Source organism: Helobdella robusta, assembly GCF_000326865.2.
Source record: "Helobdella robusta unplaced genomic scaffold HELROscaffold_75, whole genome shotgun sequence".
NCBI classification, from domain to species: Eukaryota; Metazoa; Annelida; class Clitellata; order Rhynchobdellida; family Glossiphoniidae; genus Helobdella; species Helobdella robusta.
In genome coordinates this window covers 580,099-601,080 of record NW_008705426.1, presented here as the reverse complement: position 1 = coordinate 601,080, position 20,982 = coordinate 580,099, and the positions used below count along the sequence as shown (strand labels likewise).

The following is a 20,982-nucleotide window of genomic DNA, read 5'->3' as shown; positions in this document are numbered from 1 at the left end:
GTTTAAATTTACATTCAAATATGAAAAATGTTTTTGTTAATACGTATGAACGTACTTTTAATATGCTTTGCCTGTTCGCAATCCTTCTAATAAAGCTCAATCATTTAATTTTTTTTAGATTTGACTTAATGTTGAAAACATACACACAGACACACACATAGACACACACAAACAACACACATGCAGATGTTTACTGTTCTAATCAAACCAAATCTCTATCAATTTGCCCAATGTTTATAATTTCATTTATTTTTTTTAATTTCATTTCAATTTTATTCTCAAATTGCTAACTTTAATTTGTAAAGTTGTATTTATTAGTGAACAATATCAAATCGAATTTCGACGTATATCTAGGCTTTTTGATAATATTTTACTCTGACGTCATATTTTGTTTATTCTTTACCAAATCTTTCTTATTTACTCCTCGATTTTGCAAAAGTTTTGTGAAAAACAGAAAATAAAAATGGCCGATTTTCAACGAAAAAAAATTCGCGAACGCAGAGAGCAGACATCAAAAGAGAGAAAACGTGGCACCGAGAGAACCAGCAGTCACAACCTGGACGACGTTGCATTCAAACCCGCGCCCCACTGCTCACATCATCAACATCCTCCTCCTCAGTTCCCATCCGCTAATTTTGTAATTAATTCCTCTCAAAACATCAACAACAGCAACAACAATGACATCAGTAGCATTAACAACAGAAATATGAGCAGTAGCGGGCATTACAAATTTCTAAAATATTACGTTAATAATGTTCTTGCGAGAAATCATAGTGATCAAGACGGCGATAATAACGAAACCAATAACGGGAATAACGATACCGATAACGAGAATAACGATACTGCTAACAAAAATAACAGTTCGGAGGTTGGGCAAAATCAGTATGTTGAGAAGATGAGGAATTTGAGCCTTGCTGTAGACGCTTGGAATGAGTGAGGAATAATTTTTGTCCACAGTTTATGATATTAAATTTATTAATTTCTCCAAGAAAATGTGATTTACTCAAAATAATGAAATAATTAATAAAGACAGAATGATTTAAATGAACCAAACGATTTAAACGATATCAACGATTTAAATGATTCAAACGATATAAATGATTTTAGTTTAGGTGAGTATAACCAATCAGAATGGTTCACACAGTCGGACACATCAATCGACGACTCGAACCAGTTGCAATCCTCTTGTAACAAGAGAGCGGCCCAAGCTCCATTAGGCTCTAACCCAGGCCCTAATCCTAACTTGCCCCCAATTCCACCCTTAGCTCGAGGAAAGAAAAAAGACATTCACACTCAAAACAAATCATCAAAATCGACCAACGTAGCTAAGAATCTGAAGCAGTCGGCTAACTCGATTAAGGTCCGCAAATCATCAGTTGTTTGCCGCGGGAATCGCAAATTCTCTTCTCTGACTAAAAAACGAACGAAATCATCAAAACCGCCGACACTAAATGTCAGACGTTCATCAGTTAGAAGTAAGAAAAGAGTAGTCGCGAATAGTGGCAAAAAAACCACAAGCGGTAACTCTAAACAGAGAAGCAGTGCGACCGAATCGACGACTAAAAATTTTAAAAACGCGAAACAAATCAGTCGTAAACGCTTCACTAGCTCGTCAAAGACACACAAGCTATGTCGCAGCTCTGACAAACACAACAGCAACATCAGCCGTAACCGCAGCGAGCTTCAGAAGGCTCCTTGCAAAAGTCCTGGCAACAGAAAGTTTCGACTTAGAATTTGTAAAGACGACGACGACGATGATAGCAATGTTAATAATGCCAACAACGGGAACGACGGTGACGATGGTATTGATGTTAATGATGATGATGATGGAGGTGGTGATCGTAGAAATGGTGGTTTTCCTAAATTTTTCCGTGGTAGGGAGCCAGCACCCCATTGCTTCAAGTTGTTGAAATGAATTTTTTTCATTTTTTTTTGTTTTTGAAAGTTCAACATTTTGATCGAACGATGTGACGCTAATTTCTGCTTAAATTTATTAACTATTTATATTATAATTAAAAAATTATTTATATTATAATTAAAAAATATTTACAAAAAATAAAAATTTATTTACTTGTCTAGAACGACACTGCACTAATTCGCAAATTTTACTTCATCTATTGTGGTATTCCCGATGTTTATAACAAGGCTTTTTATAGATACGTATGTATGTATATATTATGTATGTATGTATGAATGTATGAATGTATGTATGTATGTATGAACGTATGTATGTATGTATTTATGTATTTACATATATATATATATATATATATATATATATAGAGAGAGAGAGAGAGAGAATATGTGGAATATATGTAAAAACGTTTAAAAAATACAGGGTTGTATGCACGTTTAACAGTATATTATTAAATAAGGTTATAATATTAAATATATGTATTATTAATTAATTAATTAATTAATTTGGCTTTGTCATAATATTCCTATGACTCTGATAAACATTAACTGAGCTTACTCATATATATGTCATTAATAATTATAAATCAATTTATAAGTTTATTCTCATTTTTTGATATTCAGATTATTATATTAATGTAAAGTAAATAAATTACTCAAATAAATTAATAAAGTTAATAAATTAAATAAATTATATTAATTAATAAATAAATAAATCAGAATAGTATCTGTACTGGTCGCTAGTCTAGTAGTAATCATTATTTTAATTAATGCAATTATCAACATAATACCAGTACAACTAATACTATACTATAATTGTACTACTACTGTTACTGTTGCTGGAGTGGCTACTGAATTACTACAACATTGACCGACCACACACTACTAATAATACTATGAAGACAGCGAAAAGAATCAGTTATAATATTAATACTGCTACTACTACTACTGCCACTACTACTACTACTACCACTACTACTACTACTACTACTACTACTGCTGCTGCTGCTGCTGCTACTACTACTACTACTGCTACTACTACTACTACTACTGCTACTACTACTGCCACTACTGCCGCTACTGTAACTACTGCAAGTAGCGTTTTTAGTAATTTTACTTCTGGGATTAAATGCAAAGATGACTCGTTAGAAAAATACGCCAAGTTTATATGCCTTTTATCATCTTCATTTAATAATGACAATATTAACAATCGTAAAAGTACTACTACTACTACTACTACTACTACTACTACTACTACTACTACTACTACTACTACTGTTGCTGCTGCTGCTGCCACTACTAATAATAATTTGTGGCTATTGTCGTTACCTTATGTTGGAAGTGATAGCTACACGTCAAACGCTATTAAATATTCTAGCCAATTACTTGAAGAAGTTGAAATTCATGGCGACGACGACGACGATGACGATGATGATGCTGATACTGATGATGAAAAAGATGAAGAAGATGATGAGGATGATTTCAACCAGCGAGATATCAGATGTATTAGATTTTACACCAAACTAATTTTTGCGCACAAATGCATTAGAACGTCATCGTCATCATTGTCGTCGTCATCATCATCATCATCACAAGAATTTTCACAATCATCATCATCGTCTTCATCATCATCATTTTCATCATCACATTTTTGGCCTTGCTCATCATCATCAGCAGCAGCAGTAACTCAAGGATGTCAAATTTGCCTTATTAAAAATAATTTGAGACTCTTGTGCTCCGCTTATAAGAATTACACGAACAATTCAACCACCACCACCAACAACAACAACACCGATACCAACAATAACAACATCAATTACAACAACACTAATGTCTTGGACGTCAGTAACAACAAACCTATTCTTATTAGCAACTACAGCAACTACAACATCAACCAGAATCACGTTTTAGGCGCCAACAACAATCTTTACAATCACATAATCTGGAATAACGTCAACTACTACAACAACATCAACAACATCCACAACAACAACAACATCCACAACAACAACAGCATCATCAATAACATCAACAACAGCAACAAAATCAGCAACATCAACATCAACGTCAACAATCGTCATCAGTATACATCCCTACCTACAAGGCACATTAACAAAGATAGCATCTCTCTCTTCAAATATGTCTCGGTTGAAAGTTTAAAAAAATACTTACACCTGCATAAAAATATTTTACTCAATAATAATAATAATAATAATAATAATAATAATAATAATAATAATAATAATAATAATAATGCTGATGATAATGATAATGGTTATCGTAAATTGTACAAACTATTTATGCCGTCAAATGAATATGAAAGAGGTTTCTTACTGGAAGACATGAAGGTACGACGATGATGATGATGATGATGCTGTGGCTGCTGTGGCTGCGGTTGCTGCTGCTGATGATGTTGATGATGATGACGACGATGATGATGTTGATTACGAAGGTAATTGAATGAGTGAATAGAATAAGTTTAACGCAATAATGATAACAATCACCATTTTTATCAGCACATCACTATCATCATTGTTATCAGGATAAACTCCGAGTAAATCAAAACCAGTCTTACTTACTAAACTATGATTACATCACACCGACGACCAATCAGACGATGAAGGGCTGTTGTGGGCGGTGCTTTCTGGCCGTAGATTGTAATACCGGGTTCAAGTTCTGTATCAAATCTGTAAGATGATTGGATGATTTTTTTTTGTTTGGTTTTTCAATCAATCAATTAATTGATTAATCAACCAACCAATCACACAACTAATCATACAACCAATCAACCAACCAAGCAATCAACCAACCAACCAACCAACCATCCATACATCTAATCAACCGGCCAATCAACCAACCAGCCAACCAATCAAACCACAGATTGAAAAGAACAACTTCAAATCGGAAGAGGTATTAACGATGCTTGAATTATTAGGCAGCAGAGGCATACCGCACTTGTACGGTGTATCATTCAGTATTAATCGAGTCTTCATTTTCATGGAGTTCATTAACGGTTAGTGGAACGAATGAGGAAATAAATGGATGAATGACGGATAGGTAGATAGATGGAAAGATAGATGAATAAATGAATGGACAAATGAATGAAGTGCGATTGAATGAATGGCTCGCTCGATACAAAATAATTTTTTATTATTATGTTAATTAGGTGAAACTCTTCAGTCAAAAATCGACAACTTCAACGCCAGTGGTCAGTTCATTGACCAATCAGAATGCTTGTTCATTCTCTGGAAGGTTCTAAAAGTCCTACATAACTTACGAAAGAAAAATATCATTCATAACGACATCAAAGGTAGTTATTTGATAAATTGATTGACTGAATGAATAAACGATTACAATTGGACAATTAATCAACCAATCACAGCTGACAACATAATAATAACCATCCCAAACACCGTAAACCCCGCTCTATACGACGTAACCATCATCGATTTTGGCCTGTCAATCATACACGACGGGGGCGGAGTCAAAAAAGAAACTTGGCCCGTGGGAAGTCAGTGTAACTGGAGCCCGGAAAAGGCAGCCAGCGAGGGTTACGATGATAAGAGTGATCTTTGGGCCGCCATTTGTGTGTTTGTTCATATGCTCTGTGGTCGACCGACATGGTCAAGATATCAGGACAATTTAGGGTGCCTACATTATGTGGTAAGTGATTTTTTTTTGTTTGGGGGAAGTTTAAAAAATAGAGATGTGTCTTTTGTTATGTGGATTATTTATTTAAACAATCAATCCATCAACCAACTAACAAACAAATCAACCAACCATTCAACCAACCAACCAACCAGCCAACCAACCAACCAAACAAACCAACCAATCAGATAAAGATGAAATCTCCGCCACTGTCAGACCTACCATCACACACAAAACCATCTATTGAAGAATTCATCAAACTGGCATGGACGGTGGACGTTGAGAAGAGGCCGACCGTCGGCCAGTTATTATCGCACGGAATATTTCGGCAGCACCATCTTCTGCAAAATGTCTTCAATCAGTCAGGTTGTCTATCTCTGAGAGGTGAAAGTATAATATCACTGCTGAGAAATCAGGAAGATGGTTTTAAAGAATCTCTTTTCAGTGGAGAAATACTAGAACATCAACCCCAACAGCATCGGCAGCAACCACAACTACTACAGCCACAACAACTATTACAGTCACAACAACTACTACAGCCACAACAACTACTACAGCCACAACAACTACTACAGCCACAACAATTATATACTACAACGACGTCACCATCTTTGTCTGGGACATCTCAGTTATGTTTATATGAGGTTCAATTTGATAGGTTGCAAGTAGCGACACCGCTATCATCCGTTGATTTTTTCGATTCTAGAGATTGCGATGTTGCCGATGTTGCCGACGATGTTGCTGCTGCTACTACAGATGCTGATGAAGTCGCTACTGCTGATGATGATGTTTTTGACGACGACGACGACAATGATGATGTGTTTTCGAAATATGAAGGGGAAATTGAGAAATTAATATCGTCTATAAAACAAAGTGGTGTCGCGGGCCATATTGATAGTGTCACTTTATCGGAATTACACGAAATTTTGGATGCTGATGAAGATGAAAATGATGATGACGACGACGATGGGGACGCAACTTTCAAAGAGCTGCAAAGTTATCACCATCAACAACAACTACATCAACAACAACTACATCAACAACAACTACATCAACAACAACTACATCAACAACAACTACATCAACAACAACTACATCAACAACAACTACATCAACAACAACTACATCAACAACAACTACATCAACAACAACTACATCAACAACAACTACATCAACAACAACTACATCAACAACAACTACATCAACAACAATTACATCAACAACAATTACACTATCAACAATTACATCGACAACAGTTGTTGCCAGATTACATCAATCACCATCATCAACAACAACAACATCAGCATCAACAACACCATCTACCTAACCATCCAAATGACCAGCCAATGAACCACCACATACCACTACTACCGATATTTTGCGAAGAAAACGATGATGACGATGATCCACAATAACAAAAAATATATTATTACTTAAAATAATTGAAATAATGAAACTAAATATTCTCTGATCGGATCCAAATTATAAACTCTTTTAATAGTACAACAATAAAATTCCCACTTGTAACAAATAATTTCATAGGCCGAAATAGCGCAGAACGTTTTGCAATGTAAGCGGTGATTTCTTTGCATTCGAACCGACTGCATTAGCCTCAACCAACAGACTTTCACATAATAATTATATAATAATATAATTTTTCTCGCAAGTTTTTATATATAACTATTTATTTATTATAATATAGGACAATTAATTGTAAACTTGTACTATAGAGTTCCTTCTAATTAGGATGTATTCATTTTGTCGAGTTTTTGTATGCGAGTGTATGTACGTGTTTGTATATATGTATGTATGTGTGTGTACATATGTATGTACACATATGTATTTATGTGTTTGTGTACAAGTTTTGAAGTGCACTTATTTTCGACATTATACTCTTGTTGGTGATAATTTTGATAGAATTTTGTTGAAACAAGGAGAAAATGAAACTAACACAATTAGCCGAATTATTAAAAATTAACAATTCATAGTTATAATGAAATTAAAACGATATATTTTTCTCTCTCTCTCCCTCCAATTAATTTCAATCCAGCCAACCAATCAACCTGTCAACCAACCAACTGAACATCAATATCGCTACCATTCATCAAAATATAACAGTATTTCAATCTTATGAAATAATCTGATCTAATGAAGAAAATTATAAAGGCAATTAAATAAATTAGCGATAATATAATATAATATCTCATCATAATTATATTCAGTACCAAACGCCAGAAAAACAACGATTCATCCACAGGAGCTCCACATCGCCAATGCAGTGGCGACCATATCTAAGGGGTCAATCTTTTAGGATCTCTAGGGAACATGCAGGCCTTCCTAATGTTTTCGAGACCCAGGTACAACATAGTCACCCTTTCGAGCCCTATGCCACCCCCGGCGTGCGGAGGGGCCCCGTAGCGGAAGCTATCAATGTAGGCCTCGATCTTCTCCAGATCTGTTCGTGGCAGACATCAGGATTAGTAACTAAATCGTACCATTTTCATAAATTAATAAATAACTTGGTGCCAATTTATCATAAATTAACATAAATTAACGATTGCTTGTTACCGATTTTGTGTTCTTTGGCCCTTTCGATGAGGAAGTCAGCGTCGTGGACTCTCTGTGCACCTGACAGGATCTCCTCGCCCCTCATGAACATGTCGTACGAATTGGAATACATCTGTTTGTGTGTGTGTGTTTGTATGTGTGTTTGTATGTTTGTTTGTATGTATTTGTATGTCCGTTTGTATGTATAATGCATGTAAAATAAAAAAAAGATACAAATATTGTACACACCAAATTATTTGGATCAGGCATTGTGTAGAATGGCCTGACAGCCAATGGGAATTTGTCCATTATATAGAAATCTGTATCGTACTGTTTTGTAGTTTTGTTTGTATTAGCAAATTTTCAACATCAGCCTCCAACCAACCAAACAATCATTCAACAAACCAATCAATCAATCAATCAACAAACCAATCAATTAATCAACAAACCAATCAATTAATCAACAAACCAATCAATTAATCAACAAACCAATCAATCAATCAACCAATCAATCAGTCAGTCTGTCAGCAATCAGTAAACAGACCTTAGCTTTAACCAATCTACCAAGCAGTTTCTCGTGTGGCGTACTCAAGTCCTCGTCATCGGCAACATCAACACCATTGTCCCTCAGCAGTTGTATGCCCTCTGCAAACGTTATCACCAAACTGAAAATTGAAAAAAATCAGAAGATAAATAACCGGAACTAAAACCCAAAAATGATCAAAGGATAGAATAAATTGATGAATAAAAAAATGAATTAACAAAAAAAAAGAAATAATATCAATCAACCCGACCTACCTCGGTTCGAGATATTTGAAAGGTTCATTAGGGTACTGCTTGAAGACCGTACTGATCTCAGTTTGGTACCTTTTGGTAGTTATTATTTTCTTGAAAATTAATTTTGCCTAAAAACCAATCTTAATAAACTTCATCTTTACAACAAAGAAAAAATAAATAACTTTTCGAAAAAAATATAAAAAGTAAACAAAACACCGCCATTTTGCACTAACTACACTAACTTAGTTTCAAGCCCCTTGAAGATTTGAACGAACAAGTCTCCAATGACCTGAAGAACTTCATGGTAGTGGTACTGGAAGGCCATCTCAATATCAAGACCCACAAACTCAGTCATGTGGCGGTGGGTGTTGCTGTCCTCTGCTCTGAATACTGATTGGTCGGTTGGTTTTAGAGTCGAGTAGATGATTGGTCGGTTGGTTGGTGATCACAATCACCACCACATCATCATCATCATCATCACCTCACCTGCACCAACGGTGTAAACTTTATCGAAATCTCCACACACAGCCATCTGCTTGTACAGCTGTGGGCTTTGTGCCAGGTAGGCCTTCCTCTTGAAATAGGTCACCTCAAATACATTGGCTCCTCCCTCTGAGGCAGCTGATGCGAATAAATTAACATAAATTATTATCACTTTCATTTACATACTACATACGAGTTTGTATTATAGCAATGAAAAGCAATAAAATTCTTTTAGTTATATTTAAGAATGCTTCAATAAATGAAACATCAATGAAAATCTCTGCTAACCAGAAATTATTTTAGGTGTGTGGATCTCAACAAATCCTTTAGCCGAAAGCGCATCTCTGAAAAGTTGGCAGACCCCAGCCTCAATTCTGAAAATGGCATGATTGGCTGGTGTCCTAAGGTCAATGACTCTGTTGTCCAATCGCGTGTCAAGAAGGACTGTGCCTAATTCCTATTGGTCAAAAATTTTAAAGATTGCTTAGTTAACGAAATATTTACTTCACAGTTAAGATTATTGTGGTTGTACCCATTGTAGTAAACAACATCGATACAATCATCATCATCCTCACCATCCTCATCATCAGTACCTTATCACTTTCAGGCCTGGATGCATCTTCAACCAACAAAGGCAACCTTGGTACGGCCTCACTTACAACCCAAAACTAATTTGGAAAATTTATTCAATAACAATAATAGAAATCATCATCATCATAATCATCACCACCCTTACAATCATCATAACTCCTGCCTAACTTGATTGACGTGAAGTTCGACATCCTGCTGGGAGCAGCTTTCAACTTTCTTATCAACAGCTCTGACCACACCCTCGATGTCTACTATCGATTCTTTGTTCACTCTGATCAATTGTGATAATTATTATTGTTTATAATTATTATTTATAATTATAGCTATTTTTGTTGTAATTAAAAATTATACTAATGAGGATATATATATAACCAAGCAAACATTTAACAATTGTATTTTCATCAGAATTCATCATTAGATCACTGAAATTTAGATCCCCAACAGAAAACCTTCTTCATAAATAAATTTACCACATCTTACTTACTAATCCAACTGGAATTCCCCTCTAACACAACCTTAATCTTAATTTTCACTAACCCAGCAATGAATTTGAGCATCTGTTTGCTGATACCCCCAGTGCTGAAGGCAGCCAGCACTTGAATTGTGAAGTGGTGTTGTCTGATCACTGCAAAACATTGTCGGCCTAGGAGGAAAAAAGATTGAAAAAACTAAAAAAAGATCAAAAATTAGTTTGGCGACTACTACAAATTAAAAATGATTTTCATTGATGTTTTTAACATATTATAAAATCAAGAAATTTAAGATTTTGTTATATCCTAACCAGAACTTCTACTCGTGAACAGTCTTCCCCTGATCCATATTGTCTGATCTTTCTTATCCAGTCCAACTTCACCGACGTTAACTAGGACCCTGTCTATTTTTTCTTTAGACTGAATTAAAGGCAACTTCCCATAAAGATGTTTGGCTGAGTCATCTGCTTCAGCTGCCTGGGCCAAATCTTGCTCCAGAAGTTCCTGCTTTTGCTGCTTTTTTGAGGCCTTTTCTGCCTCTTTTTGTTGCTTTTTCAGGGCTTTTTTAGATGTAGGTTTGTCGTCACCCCTGGCGAATTTTTGAAAAATAGTAAAATTTGCATCATCCATCCATCATGAATTTAAACTTGAACATGTGTCATCATCGATTTACTCATACATAAAATATTTAAAATAAATCATAAAATTAAAACATACCCGACAGCTTCAGAAACATTTTCTTTGGCCTCCGACATTTCAGAGTTAGTGAAATTTGTGATTTTAAAGAGCAAATCTCACCTACACGCCAACAAATTGATGATAACGTTTAAAAGTTAATAAGATTGTAATTTTTCAAACATTTAATTTTTTTCGATAATATCATTCATTTTTAGCTAAATAAAACAGATAATAATTATTTTAAGTTGAATAAAATAAAAATATGTTTTTTATCAGTAAAAAGCATTTCAATATGTTCAATTTCATTCCTTCTTTTAATAATGAGATAAAAACGGGTCGTGCTGTTTCACTAGCTTGGAACGTTGGCTTCTTGACTGACTTATTTATATATAGATATATATAGATATATATATATATATATATATATATATATATATATAATATTAATTCATTATAAAAGCAACATAATCTGGGCTACATATGTACCCACGCAGTTCAAATTTTTCGGAAAATTTAAAATAGTTTGAGATCACACCTTGCTTAACATCAATTTTATAATTTAAATATTTATGATGAACTCTGATGAACTACGTGCATATAACAATGTAACAAACTCTATCACACTGATGAAAGGTTACCGAAAAAAGCTTTTATGTAAATGTATATCATTGAATATAATTCCATGATGTATATATTAAAAATGTAGTCTAAAATAATTAGAAATTTTATTATTAATCCAAATAAATTGATTAATATTGATAAAATAATTGTTTGAAAAAATAAAAAACTTAGTTACAAACTCAACAATGTGGAAAATGCGGTGATATCTCCTACACACACACACACACACACACACACACACACACACACACACACACACACACACACACACACACACACACACACACACACACACACACACACACACACACACACACAAATATATATATATATATATATATATATATATACATATTTATTTCTATTGTATATATATATATATATATATTTCAATTATATATATATATATATAGTTTTGAATTCAATTGTTTTGTTTAACTTGATAAATTTTGATGATCATTTTTGTTCTAAGTAATTTCTGCCCATGGTTTAATTTATAAAAATAATAATTTATAAAAAAAATAATTTTAAATTACATAATAGAATTTAATTACAATTTTTTAAACATATTTAGTCAAGAAAATATTTTGTATTAGTTTGTTGAAACCCATGCAATTTCGTAAGCCAATAAGCCAATAAGCCAAGGAAGTGAATTAAAAGTGACAATTAAAAGTGAATTTTGTTTCTAATTAAATGAAATATAATCATAGAAAATCGTTTAAAAAATTCTCACGTTTTTTTTTTATTATAATTATGAAAAAATTTGATCGAAAATTTTTTTAAATGTTTAAATTATGAAAAAAATCACCCGATGCAAAAGATCTGTCATATTTTTTACGAAAAATCTAATCAGTCTACCTGTCTCCTTAATTTCTAAATTAGTGTACCTGACAATTTCATACTTTCACGAAGATGGCGCTGGTGTTATAACTAACAACCGTAATCGCCGAAAGTTATCCCACTCGCAAACTTTTCCTAATAACATTAATATGTCACTTCATGGCAACACTAACAACATCTATAACTCTTCTAATAATAGCAACACTTCTTATGACAACACTGACAATGGCCGTCAAGATGGCAATCAAAGTTACCGTCATAGAAGCATTTCAGGTTCCATCAATAATCAGACTTTTGATATCTACAAACTATTCACTATCAGAAAGTTTAAACTGATTGCATTCCTAATTGTACTGGCTGCTATTGGGTATCATGGCTCTCTTCACTTGCGCTATGGTTAGTTGTTTAATAATTCATAATTCTAATTAATATTAATGTAATGTTAAAATAAATTTATGAATAATTATGCAATAAATAAATAATTTTAACACAGGTAATATGGTATTCAATATAATAATCCTTTTTTATTATCATCCTCATGATTATTATTGTCTGTATACATATTATTAATTTATTCATATACTAATATAGTTTATCATAATTTATTCATAAAATAAAAAAAAGGCCACAGAACATGTAGCTGGCTCCTTAGCGACGGAAGATTTCAGGGCTACAATGAATGGCAGCCCTACGGCTGTATGATACATAAATATAGCAAGGGGTTTGTTGATTGATTGATTGATTGATTGAAGGAATAAAGAAATGAATGAGTGCAAAGATGGATGGATAAATGAATGAGAAAATGGGTTAATAGTTTGATGAAATGGACAGAATAGTGAGTACGTGAAATTCAATAAAGTGACCGAATCACAAATCAGGGATTTCAAAACGTGCATGCAGTACATTTCCTACTGGGGAGGTAGAAATCATTTTGCATTTGTTGGCGACTCCAGAATCAGGCAGTTGTACTTTGAGTTTATACAGCACCTAACTGACAAGCAGGTGAAAATGTATAAAGCCCACACTGATTTGAAATTTTCAGACAAAAGATCTAATATCTTAGTGGTCAGTTTTTCTTGTTATTCTTTGATTTGATTAGACACTGAGGGGGGGTGTTAATTAGAGATCATAATCATTACCATTATTGACGTCACCATTATCATCCTCGTCAACGACAACATCACCACTGACGTCATATTTATCACCCACTTCATCACCATCATCGTCATCTTCATCATCGTCTTCTTCATCGTCATCGCCACCTACACAATCATCATCATCATCATGACCAGGAGTTCTTCTGGAATCCATACGTGGACGAGTACATGAGAGGTAAGTTGAATAATTGGGTCAGTTCAAAATCTGCACCACAATTGGTCGTAATTGGGTCGGCCACGGTAAGTATTATTATTATTATTATTATGTTGTTGTTGTTGTTGTTGTTGTTGTTGTTGTTGTTATTGTCATTTTCATTATCAACAGTGGTCTATCAAGTTGAACAATGGCTCTGAAGAGGCTATTCCATATTATAAAAGTTGGAGTTCTTTCTTATAATTTTGTCGTTCATTTTCTTTATTGAGGTTTAACCGTTCGTTCGTTCGTTCGTTCATTCATTCATTCATTCATTTATTTATATATTTTCTCTCTCTCTCTCTCTCTCTCTCTCTCTCTCTCTCTCTCTCTCTTTCAATGGCTCCAGGCAACATATCTGAAACATGCAAGACTGTGCTTTCAAAGTACAAGAAGACTACCAAAGTCATCTGGATGCTGCAAGGTGATGATGACGATACTGACGCAAATAATAATAATAATAACTTATTATTTTAATTAGATCACGTGGTTGAATCCAAATTGTCCCCGAACCGCTCCATGATAACGAATAAGCAGATAGACCTCTATAACAGGGCTGCCGTTGAAAACTTGTCGGTCTTGATGATGATGTCGATGATGATGATGATAATGAGGACGATGATGATAATGATGTCGATGATGATGAAGATGATGACAATGACGACGACGATGGTTCAAATTCTATCTTGCTTGTTTAATTACGAAACTTTTTCTTTATTTTCTCTTTCTCTCTATAGAATGACATGCAACATCAACCTGTGGTCATCTTCAATTCTCATTGGCCAGGGATTTTTGGGGCGGGGCATCACCCCAACCAATACAATTGCCAGTTCGTTTTAATCCAACATTCTGATTGGATAGTTAATTTCATTTATTAATTTAGTGTGACTGGCTGGCTGGCTCGCTTTCTACTGTTTGACTGGTTCACTGCCTTGTTATAACTAAATACTTATCATACTTAGGCGAAAAAAACTCGCACAGTCCGAAAATGAAAGCATTGTCGCCGTCGTCATTTCAAAGTTTAAAATCAAGGTCAGAGCGCGGTTACACGAATGACATAGATGATAACAACAACAACAACAATAATGATAATATTAATAATAATGATAATGATAATATTGATGATAATGATAGTGATACTAAATTTAGCACTACTAGTTTGTTAGAATACTTCATTAACTTTGACAACAATAACAACAATAATAATAACATTAACAACAATAATGGTAATAATAATAAAAATAATATGAAGAAAAAGAATAAAAATAGGTCAAAATCGTCGTCCCATTCGCCATCGTTGGGGATGACAACCAAATCAACAATTTCATTTAATGACATCCATAACAACAACAACAATAATAACAACAACAACAATAATAATAATAATAATTTCGCCCCCATTCCAACTGAGGATGACCTTGATAGCAGTGTTGATAACGTCACTAATGACTCCGTTGCCAACGCCCAAAGGTTCATTTTGTAATTCGGACTGGTTGGTTGGCTGATGGATGATTGGTTGACTGACTGACCAACACCGATTGATTGATTGATTGATTGATCGACTGGTTGATTGATTGATTGATTGATCGATCGATCAATTGGCTGGTTGATTGATTGATTGATTGATTGACTGACTGATTGATCGATCAATTGATTGATTGATTGGCTGGTTGATTGATCGATCATCGATTGATTAATTGATTGATTGATTGATTGATTGATTGATTGATTGATTGATTGATTGATTGATGACTATCCAACCAACCAACCAACCTACCTCACGTAAGCTACGAAGACGGTCTGCACATCTCCACTGGCGCTCTCCAAATAGACACACAAATCCTCTTCAACCTCATCTGCAACAACTACATGAACTTTGACGACGGCAGCTGCTGTACAAGCCCTGAAAATCCGACAACAGTGCAGATAGCCATGGCCGCTTTCTTCGCGACTTCACTCGCTGCAGCCGTCTTAATAGCCACCTGCAGACGCCTAAAGTCGCTGCTTATCAGATCAAGGGTACTTCTAGCTCTTAAGAGAAGGCATGGCTTGAGAATTGACAGAAAAAATACTACCACTAATACTAATTTAGGTCTAATAAGTAGCAATAATAGTAACAGCAGTAGTAGTAGTAGTGGTGGTTATGTTAATGTTAACGTGACTACTAGCGAGAGTAGTAGTAGTAGTTGTAGTAATAATCATAATAATAATAAAAATATGAATAATAAAAAAAATAATTATGATGGTTATGATTTGATTGAGAATGATGACGATGACGACGATGATGATGTCGACTTAAATGACTATGTGACGTTTGAAATAGTCGGTCTTGATAATGATGAAGATAATAACAACAATAATAATAACATTAACAACAACAATAATAATAATAATAACAATAATAATAACAACAGCAACAGTAATAATAATAGAACAGTCAATAATAATAAAATTTCACCTTCTAAACTGAGCGGGCGAAGTAACAAGAACAACAAAAACAACAATAAAACAAATAATAACAACAATAACCAATCCAAAAATGTTAAGAACGATCATAATCATAATCAACAACAACATTCATCATCGCCCAAAGCAACAACATCATCGTCATCATCATCGTCGTCGTCAACAACAACAAAGTCGTCATCATTTATCACCCGCTTTAAATCGGCTCCTGTCCTTAGAAACTTTTCATCATCGTTATCATCATCACCATCACTTAATTATAACAATAATCATAATAATGATGATGGTGATGATTGTTGTTATCATCATCATCACCAACAACAACCTACTGATCATAGTCATGATCTTGGTGAAATCAATCCCGCTTCTATCAACCGCAACAACATCAATTACAATAATAATAATAATATCTTTGATAATTCTAATAATAATATATTTAATAATAATGATAATAATATATTTAATAATAATAATATTATTAATAATGATGGCAACGCTGACGCTAATAATGAGATGGATTGTCCCACACTGATCAGTTGCATAGCCAAGCTGGGACTCATCTTGTTGTACTTTTTCATTTGTGACAGGTTATTATTATTAGTACTATTATTATTGTTATTATTATTGTTGTTGTTATTATTGTTGTTATTGTTGTCGCGATTGTTACCAGGACTACGTTCTTCATGAAGGAGAATAAATATTATACGCACGTAAACTTCTTCCTCCCTTTCACGTACCTCATGATTCTCGGCTTGTTTTTCACCGAAAGCACTAAACAAGTTAGTGGAGTGAAGGAATGAATGAATGGATGAAGGAATGAATGAATGGATGAATGAATGAATGAGAACTTGATGAACGAATGAATGAAGGATTGATGAATGAATGAAGGATTGATGAATGAATGAATGAGTGCACAGTTAGATAAATGGATTTATTCCTACCATTCACATATCCCGTGTTCTGTTGGCTTATGTTTTACATAAAGCGCTAAACGAGTTCGTGGAATGAATGAATGAATGCGTAGAGGAATAAATAATTCAGTAGATAAATAGACGAGTGAATGGATGAATAAATGAATGTCAGGTGCAGGTTCTCAACCGCTGTCAGACTGATGAATGGAAAGGTTGGATGCAGATTGTGATTCTTATCTACCATCTTACAGGTTCAGCCTATGGAGATGATTGATCGAATGAAGGGACGAATGAATGATTGATTGTCTGATTGAATGATTGGATAATCCGTAGAATGAATTAATGAATGCGTATACTCATCATTATCATCATCATCATCATCTTCATGATGATCGTCATCAGGAGCGAGCAAGGTGCTGAGTATATACATGCACATCAGGGTCATGGTATCGGCCTACCTCTTCCTATCTGCTTACGGACATTTCGTCTACTTCTTCAATAAAAATGACTTCTCGTTTCATAGACTGTGCACTGTAAGTAGTAATACTGCCCAATCTATCGACCAACTTTTTCAATCAACGAATCCATTAGCCGCTCAATCAACCAACCAATTTGATTAATTAACCATTTAACCAAGCAATCAACCAACTAATCAACCAATTTATCAGCCAACCATTCATTCAAACAACCGACCAACCAATCATTCAAACAACCAACCAACCAATCGCTCATAGGTTTTGGTTCGTTTCAATTTATTGGTAGTACTGCTATGCCTCTCGATGAATAGACCTTACCAGTTTTATTACTTCGTACCACTCGTTACTTTTTGGTTCATCGTCATTTTTATAGTAATGGCCCTACCACCAAGAAGTAGTAGCAGCAGTAGTAGTAGCAGTAGCAGTGGTGGTAGTAGCGTTGGTGGTGGTAGTAGTATTGGTGGTGGCGGCGGTGGTGTTGGTAGTAGTAGTAGTGGCGTTTTGCCGCCGTCTTCAAGCTCGTCTAATGGACATGATAGTGAGCGTATGTTTTTTTGTTTTTATAGGTGTTGTGTTTTGAATGAATGAATGAACGAACGAATGAATGAATGAATAGATGGATGGATAAGTGAGTGAGTAAATTGATAGATTAATTGATGAAATGAGCAATTCGAACAAACGAGTGAGTGAACGAGCGAACGATCAAACAAACGAACGAACAAAATTGTAAACAGTGAGTATATCCAGCTTCTTCTGGATATTCTTGAAAATTGTTGGACTGGCTGTGGTTGTCACTCTGCTATATTCATCTGAGGTAATAGTAATGATCTTCACGATGGTGATGATGATGATGATGGCGAAGATGATTGTGATGATGATGATAATTTTAATATCAACCAATCTATCTATCTATCTATCTATCTATCTATCTATCTATCTATCTATCTATCTATCTATCTATCTATCTATCTATCTATCTATCTATCTATCTATCTATCTATCTATCTATCTATCTATCTATCTATTTATCTATTGAAAGTTTAAATGATCGACCAGCTTGTCCAATCGATCAGCCTATCAACCAGCCAATCAATAAAACCAACCAACTAACTAAGCAACCAATCGACAATCAGGTGTTCTTCGACCAGCTGTTCCTCTCGACATCTCTCAAGCCTCTGTTCGTCACGTCTGATGAGTCCATTCACGACTGGAGGTTCAGGTGGAATCTCGACAGATACGTAAGTTTCAACCGACCACCACATCTTATCATATATCATCATATTGTTATCATCCTATATCAATATCATATTATCAGTATCATATTATTATCAGTATCATATATTCGTCTATCTTACCTTCTTTCGAATCACAAACTGTTCGTCAAAAAAGAGGGAATTGGCAAGAATCGAACGTTGTCGCTCGTTACTGTTTGCTTCAACCAAAATGAATGAGTAGATACAAATTCTCCCGAATAGAAAATTATGAAACTGACAATTTCATCATTAAAACCGCAGAGTTCTATATACGGCTTGTTGTTTGCACTGGCTCTCGTGATGGCAAAGAGGTTTAAATTGATTGATGATTCAGTTAGTGATCTGGTAGCATCGCGAAAAGTCAACATGCTCTCTATGGCGCTGTCTATCTGCGGCCTTGTGGTTAGTCTCTCTTTCTTTCTTTTTCTTTTTCTCTCTCTCTTTCTCTCCTTCTCTCTTTCTTTTCCCATTTTTCTTTTACTTTCTCGTCTTCTCCTTCTTCGACCTCATACATTTTTACCTCCTCGCAATTCTTATTTAATGGCTTTATTTACTAGAATATAATGTTATTTCTTTCATCCTCAACATCATTTCAAATTCTCTAAATCCAGGGTTATGCGGTCTTTACCAGCTTATGCAACAGCAAGGAGCAGTGCAATGTGGCCCACTCCTACATTGCTTTCATACCGGCAAGACGTTTATTCCTTATTATTATTATTTATTATTAATTAATTAATTAATAAATAAGAATAATAATAATAAAAAGATCCTGTCTTACATATGTCTGCGGAACATGATGGGATGTGCCAGAAGAAAGTTCAGTGCCTTCTTCGCCTGGTTTGGGAAGATGTCTCTTGAGGTTTATTATTATTATTACTTATTATTATTGTTATTATTATGCGTGTTGGTTATTTGTTATTTTATTTATATATATATATTTTTTATTATTCTTTTTATTTTACAGCTTTTCATAGCTCAGTACCACATATGGCTTGCAGCTGACACCCACGGAATTCTAGTTCTGATACCATCATACCCTGTTATGAACCTGATAGTGACGAGTTTTGTCTTCGTGTGTGTGGCACACGAAATCAAGTTACTGACGAGTCTACTGACGCCCGTCCTCGTTCCTAGGAGTAGGCTGAAGTTGGCGAGGAATGTTCTAGTGCTTTTGCTACTCTTGCTGATCAAACATCTGTTGCCATTTTGAAAATTTTTCTTCTCATTTGGATTTGTGTTTTGTCTGTACATTCTTCTCAGTTCATTCTTACATTGTTGTGTGCTTGTTCATTTATTTATTCACTCGTTCGTTCATTCATTCATTGTTTTCCCAAATTCAATTATGGCCCCATTCATTTTTTTCATAATTTTCCAATTCTTAATATCATAATTATTTATAGAATAATCTCATTTTAAAAGTCTTCAATTTTATTTTATACACACACATACATGCGCGCACACGTACACACACAGACACATACATACAGACATTTATATTTGGTGTTTGTAATAATTTTTATCCTGCGTATAATTTATCTGGTTGCTTTTTCAGACTTTTATATATTTGCCATTCTATACATATATGTATATATATATACAAATATCAATCAATCAGTCTTCGTTTAGCATCCAGAGACCCAGTTTCCGGAGGTAGGACGTTTTATATATATATATATATGTGTGTGTGTGTGACATTATGTAGCTAATTAGCCAATTATAAATGACATTCATACATTTAAATTGTAGTCTCCTACAATCTAACAACTAGTTAATTTACTTGTGAAGATCTTCGTTACGTTAAACATGCTAAATAATTAATTAGCATAATTATTGATTATAATTAATATTAATTAATTATAATTAATTAGGATTTTTTTCTCTTTTTGATTTTTTTACTCTCTTAGGAGGTCAGATTTGTTAGTGAATGTATGATTTTTTTGTTATATAATATTTCCAT

At 34.2% G+C, this 20,982-nt stretch overlaps 4 protein-coding genes across 4 annotated transcripts; 3 read left to right on the top strand and 1 right to left on the bottom strand.

Moving 5' to 3' along the window:
* Positions 1–463: 463 nt before the first annotated feature.
* On the top strand, positions 464–1,915 carry HELRODRAFT_181783 (hypothetical protein; the record flags this gene model as incomplete). Its single annotated transcript, XM_009031558.1, has 2 exons — positions 464–868; positions 1,034–1,915. 2 exons carry the CDS (start codon positions 464–466, stop codon positions 1,913–1,915), a joined length of 1,287 nt encoding a protein of 428 aa, XP_009029806.1.
* Positions 1,916–4,270: 2,355 nt separating this feature from the next.
* Positions 4,271–6,912, top strand: HELRODRAFT_181782 (hypothetical protein; the record flags this gene model as incomplete). The annotated part of the gene is made up of 7 exons (XM_009031557.1): positions 4,271–4,366; positions 4,457–4,603; positions 4,804–4,927; positions 5,081–5,224; positions 5,297–5,577; positions 5,757–6,350; positions 6,550–6,912. The coding sequence occupies 7 exons, from the start codon at positions 4,271–4,273 to the stop codon at positions 6,910–6,912; spliced, it is 1,749 nt and encodes a 582-aa protein (XP_009029805.1).
* A 591-nt stretch (positions 6,913–7,503) lies between these two features.
* HELRODRAFT_186165 (hypothetical protein) lies at positions 7,504–11,251 on the bottom strand. The gene is made up of 13 exons (XM_009031556.1): positions 11,148–11,251; positions 10,740–11,019; positions 10,498–10,601; positions 10,129–10,231; positions 9,963–10,037; positions 9,658–9,826; positions 9,373–9,507; positions 9,129–9,276; positions 8,908–8,976; positions 8,654–8,774; positions 8,359–8,439; positions 8,131–8,242; positions 7,504–8,017 (listed from the first exon to the last, which is right to left on the bottom strand). The coding sequence occupies exons 1-13, from the start codon at positions 11,183–11,185 to the stop codon at positions 7,854–7,856; spliced, it is 1,599 nt and encodes a 532-aa protein (XP_009029804.1). The 5' UTR covers positions 11,186–11,251; the 3' UTR covers positions 7,504–7,853.
* A 1,938-nt stretch (positions 11,252–13,189) lies between these two features.
* Positions 13,190–20,235, top strand: HELRODRAFT_89851 (hypothetical protein; the record flags this gene model as incomplete). Its single annotated transcript, XM_009031486.1, has 19 exons — positions 13,190–13,290; positions 13,448–13,634; positions 13,862–13,966; positions 14,052–14,103; positions 14,269–14,343; positions 14,401–14,551; positions 15,707–15,916; positions 16,391–16,460; positions 16,899–16,972; positions 17,056–17,164; positions 17,469–17,547; positions 17,699–17,829; positions 18,031–18,178; positions 18,507–18,586; positions 18,906–19,010; positions 19,287–19,427; positions 19,637–19,684; positions 19,774–19,884; positions 19,990–20,235. Coding segments are annotated over 19 exons (2,223 nt in total), but the record flags the coding sequence as incomplete, so codon positions are not given.
* Positions 20,236–20,982: the final 747 nt, after the last annotated feature.